At 41.7% G+C, this 5,200-nt stretch overlaps 1 protein-coding gene across 2 annotated transcripts in view; it reads right to left on the bottom strand.

Moving 5' to 3' along the window:
* SUV39H2 (suppressor of variegation 3-9 homolog 2) overlaps positions 1-5,200 on the bottom strand; it is a 38,306-nt gene that overhangs the window by 32,499 nt on the left and 607 nt on the right. For both annotated transcript variants that reach the window (XM_019509521.1, XM_019509520.1), the window contains exons 2-4: positions 4,217-4,362; positions 2,581-3,252; positions 1,146-1,292 (exon numbers count right to left, since the gene is read on the bottom strand). In XM_019509521.1, the coding sequence (XP_019365066.1) occupies positions 1,146-1,292; positions 2,581-3,252; positions 4,217-4,362 (965 nt within the window). The remainder of the gene's footprint in view (positions 1-1,145; positions 1,293-2,580; positions 3,253-4,216; positions 4,363-5,200) is intronic.

Raw genomic sequence — 5,200 nt, forward strand, 5'->3', positions numbered from 1 at the left:
CGCGGGGGGGGGGGGGAGTCACCTGGCAACCGATCACACTGACTGAGGGAGGGGTTCCTCTGCAGCTGACCTCACCAACAGGAGGGGGAGGGGTGGTGCCCCTTCCCCTGGAGGCCTATCACACTCACTAAAAAGCAGCCCAAACCACTTCTGGAAGTCCCCCCTGCCTGTTGCCTAAACAGGCAGCATGGCCTGACGGGGAGTGCACGTGCACCCACCACACGTCACCATCTGCTCACAGGGACAAGTCCTTGAGCCAACTACATGCTGCCTTTCTGCAATACATCTGGCTGCAGCCTGATGTCTGCTCCAGTCTCGGGGCCTGAACAGACAAACCTGCCCTGCAGCGTAATCTATATCTGTCCTATGTACAGACATATGTTACACCAGGATGAGGGTAGCTGTCCCAGGGTACCACAATTTCTACCACCTTTTCTTATCCCTGATCCTCAATGGATAAGGAACAATGAAAACTCATCTGTCATACTTAAGCAGATTGAGAAATTTTACTTCCTATTAAGTTCCCTCTCTTGTGATCAGATTTACTTGATGAAAAGACTCTACAATATTGCCTACACTTTTCTACACAAGAGGATAATTACAACTCAAATCCACAGTACTTAATATTATGTCTCAGAATTTCGCTCTGAGCAGTTCATGAACATGTATTTCATTCTACACAATTGTGTTTTGTTATATAACTAGACAGAATATCTTTTTTTGCAAAATCCAAAGAAAAAAAGCATAGATGTAATTCAGGAACTTGTCAGTTTATGGAAGGAAAGTGACAGACCCCTCACTTTCCCCTCAGGAAAAAAACAAAACAAAACACTTATTTTGGGATATCAAATTCAGTCTGATGAAAAAATGTATTTAAATTAAACTTAAAAGGCCACTGAACAAAGTGACTTCACTTATTCCTGGAAAGCTTCAAGTTCCTGAAACCCTACTGTCCAAACATTAATGCATTCTATGAACGCACAGTTTGGGAATGTGCGGGGGTCAACATCAAAAGCAACGGGGCAGAGTTTATGTTAAACAGTTATTCCATGAAAGACATGTATAAATAATAAAAATAGGAGAGGTAGTCTTGATTCAACCAGGACAATTCTCCAAGTTTTTAAATACACAAAAAAAATCCTTACACTGTGATTCACAAAATGGGACACATTTCCATATCGAGCTGCATCTACTGTAAATTCATCCGAGTCATAGTCCAGATCAAACAAATACGTATTTCCTTGGTTGTCATACAGTTGGCCTCGTCTCTCTGCTTCCTCGCTTGTAATGACCTAAAAAAAGAAACCTGCATCATATTATTAAGTATTACTAAACTAAAAGATAATGACAAAGTTGGAAATAAATTATATGTTCTTGAACAGAACATGAACAGACCAAAATTAGACTCACTCACCCTCTATGTATAAGAGGGTTACTATGTTTCTAAGGAATAAGGAACACTACAGTCCATTGATCAAGTTCAACTGATTAAATACCAATTGTACAAAGCTTCATCAATGCCCTGTTAGTACACAGCGATAGCATTTCTCCTCCAGCAACAAAACACTGGACGGTTTCTTGAACATATATTTACAAATAAATGATGCACCATTGCTTTCTACATGACAGAACACAAAACTAAACAAAAGATCAACTGTAAAACTCTGAGGCTACTAGCTATATCTTAGCTATCTCTTTCTAGGAATTCCAGTAAATCCTCACAATACTGTTCTTAGTTAATACCAACACTGTTGTCAGTAACAGAGCAAAGACTGTGGGAGAAATGTGAAGACACCAGGTCAGAGACATAATCAGAAACTGAACATGAAAGGTTCCCAAGCAAGGACTAGTAGCTGAACTTCATAAGCAATGCAGTAGGAAGCCAGTGCAATGACTCAAGGATTATGTCTAGACTACAAAAGCAGGCTCCTTGATGCATGATAAAGAACAAATTAACATAATTTTAAAAGGGATTTTGTGCTTAATGAAAATAAGACATTAAAAAAAAAAGTCATAACTGGTTGTTACCAGTTAAGAATCTGGCCTTAACTGGTAACAACCAAGACTAATATGTCCTAAAACGCAATCTACGTTTCAGGTTTAGGCATGGAAAAAAGGGATTGATGCCATCAATGTAACTGGTAACAAAGATAACAGTAATTTAGACTGGGATAAGATCATAACCAAAAGAACAGTTGAAGATTTCTGTATTCAAGAAAGAGATGATCAGAAGAGGGACAAGGAATCTGGCCTGGAGAAAAGAAAGGAAGTATGTTTGAGACGTACTGATTAGTTAGGACCTAGCTCAAAGGGTCGTGCCATAACAAAACTGGGGGCCAAAATTGTCTTTATTTCAGTCTCTCTGAATCACTCTGGTGTGGCTACACAGTATACCAGCAATTTATTCTTGACCGACATTTTTTCAGTGTATTCCTTTAACTGTAAAAGTATACTGGCTTACTACATGGCAGAATCAAGAAGAGCAAAAAAATAAAAAACCCCCACAATTATTAAAAAGTCCCTCTTCTGAAACAATAATGCTTTTACTCCATAATTCACCTACATGAGATAAATACATACCTCTCCAACATATTCCATCACAAAACTGTTTGTTTTAATTTTCTGGAGGGTTTTTACTCCCCAGCCACGGCCATTGTTAGTTCTGAAGATGCAAAGAGAGTAAGGTGTGCCTTTCTGTACTATCCTGTTAGGACAATCAGGACCACATCTACAGAATGAGTTGCACTCATAGATGGGCAAACCCGGTTGGATTTTTAACTGCCTATATTTATTGTAAGCCAAAAGACATCCAGCCTCCTTGGGACAACATTTCTCAGCAGGGCAATCAGAGCATTCACAGCCAGTTGTGATTCCATTGATCACATTTATTCCTGGAGCAGGCTTATATTCATTAATGTAGTAAAAGTCTAAAGGAGGACCCTCAAGATCCACAGTGTTTTCTACAAGAATCATTCCTTTATGGTTCTTCTTCCTGTTGAGTTCTTCTTTCCATCTCTGTAGAGCTACTCTTTGTTTAGCTTTCTTTACAATGTAATCTGCTACTGCAGGTTTCAAAGCCTTGCCATGTTTTCTCATTATTAGTGCCTTCCCTTGCTTTGCTCGAGATAAATATTCATTCTGATCATTATGAAAGTTTTGGAGGAGCAATGGGCATTTAAGATTTTCCAAAGGTTCCCAAGTATTTGTGGATTCTGGCCATCCTTTCCACTTCACAAGGTAGTATTCTGTGCCCTTGAAATACAGAACAATACAAGTTTAGACATAACACTTCTAACAGCTCAGCAAAATTCAATACTTAAAAAAATTAAAGTGGGCTTGTTCAGTGACGCAAATGCTTTGCTATCACATCCATAGTACATAAAATTAAACACAAAGTTAAGGAGGTGGCATAAACACATAGGAACATAAATGGTAATCAACAATGGAAAAATCATGCATTTCATGAGGTAAATGCCATGTACTCTATCATTGCAAGTGAGGCACAAAAATAACTATACAGCTGGGAAAAAAAAACAAACTAAAAACTATTTCCACTAAACCAGTACAGGGTTAATTTACTAAAGCAGCTCTAGTAAAAGTTATATTTACTAACTTCTGTACATGAACGGAGTAACGTAAAATCACAAAAGAACAAAATAAGTCTAAACTTACCAAACAACCCTCAAGAAGCACTATTGTCATAGTTACATACATCATCCTAAAGGAATGATATGTCCAAAACACTTAAGTCTTATGAACTTGGGTTGTACATAACATAAGAACTTTAAATTGTTTTAAAATGGGCCAGATCCTGAAACTGGAGTCACATAAGCAGGCTCTTGTAACTGCAAGTTTCCTCAGTGACTTCAGCAGTGCTCTGGCCATGCTGATCCAGGTACAGCAGCTGGCCCTAGCTGTTTGAAGTGACTACAGTACCAACAAGTCATGGTCCTTTACTTGCAAATAAAATAAAATCAACAAGAGAGCTTTCATTTCAATCATACCATGCTCCGTTATGAAAAGCAGAACCTTCCTTCCATACAACTTCAGAAGCTCAAGAAACACCATTAGGGTTTTTGTTCAATATCAATAGGTGCCTGACCAGAGGCCTGCCCTCACCTACTACTGTCCACCTTAAGCAAAACTCTCTTTCCCCTTCCAAATTGCTACTGATGCATTCTTCAAGTTGCTAAATAAGACCAGACATTTATCTTACCTCTTCTACCTTGTAGCCACACAAATATTCCACCTCATAACTCTTTAGATTCTTGTTGGCGATTCCAATGGATTTACATGTGAGATTCTCCTTCCTACATAATTCCTGGAGGGTCTCATGGGCAGCTAGACATGGCACATACCAAGCTACAATAAGAAAATAGGATTCTTGCCTTAGCTGAGTTGAAAAAGAAAATTCAGCAGATGACTTGTGTTCACTTTCTCCCAAACCCCCAGACTGAAGAATGTAAAAACCGCTATTTGCTGGATCAGACCATAGGTCCATCTTGCCCGGTATTCTGTGTCACACATCCACCAGCCCAGGAAGGATCTGGCTGGGGAGAACCCAGGCGAACTCTCTTCCACTTTACTCCTTCGCTTGTCTCTGGGCAGTTTTACCAGTCAGCACCCACAGGCTCCCTCAACTTGCTCGGGGGCAGCGAGCGCTGGCTCAGGTGCTCCGACAGCTTCCCTCCATACAAACCTCTGAGCCTCACTCCCTTCCCTGTTTCCATGCGATTTCTCCCAAGAAAACTGTTCCTACATCTTTACTGGCCTCCCTTCTCAAAGGAGGCTTCTAGTTTCTGGGTGAGCCTCAGCCCACAACCTCCCTCAGTGCATCCAGCAGCCCCTTGTCGGGCAGCCCAGGAGGCAGCAAGAGTCAGGGAGTCCGAGCGCCACTCCAGCAAGCCTAAAGCCAAGTCGCCAGCCATCCCCTCCGTGCACCTCGGCTTTGTATGTGTGCTCGTTTCTTGATGACCACAGCGACAAGAGCCCGGCTGCCTACCGCACCTCCGCTCTGCAGGTGATTCTGGGCGCCACTGAGCCCGGCTGCCTACCGCACCTCTGCCCTGCAAGCAATCCTGGGCACAGCTTCTCAGTCCTTCAGGCACTCTGTCCTGTCCCCCAACCCATTAAGCACTCTACCCAGCCCCCCCCCCCCCCCCCTTAAAAGCTGTCCCTCCCCCCCCCCTTAACACCTTTT

Source organism: Gavialis gangeticus, unplaced genomic scaffold, assembly GCF_001723915.1.
Source record: "Gavialis gangeticus isolate Ggan-Ray unplaced genomic scaffold, GavGan_comp1, whole genome shotgun sequence".
Lineage (NCBI taxonomy): Eukaryota > Metazoa > Chordata > Crocodylia > Gavialidae > Gavialis > Gavialis gangeticus.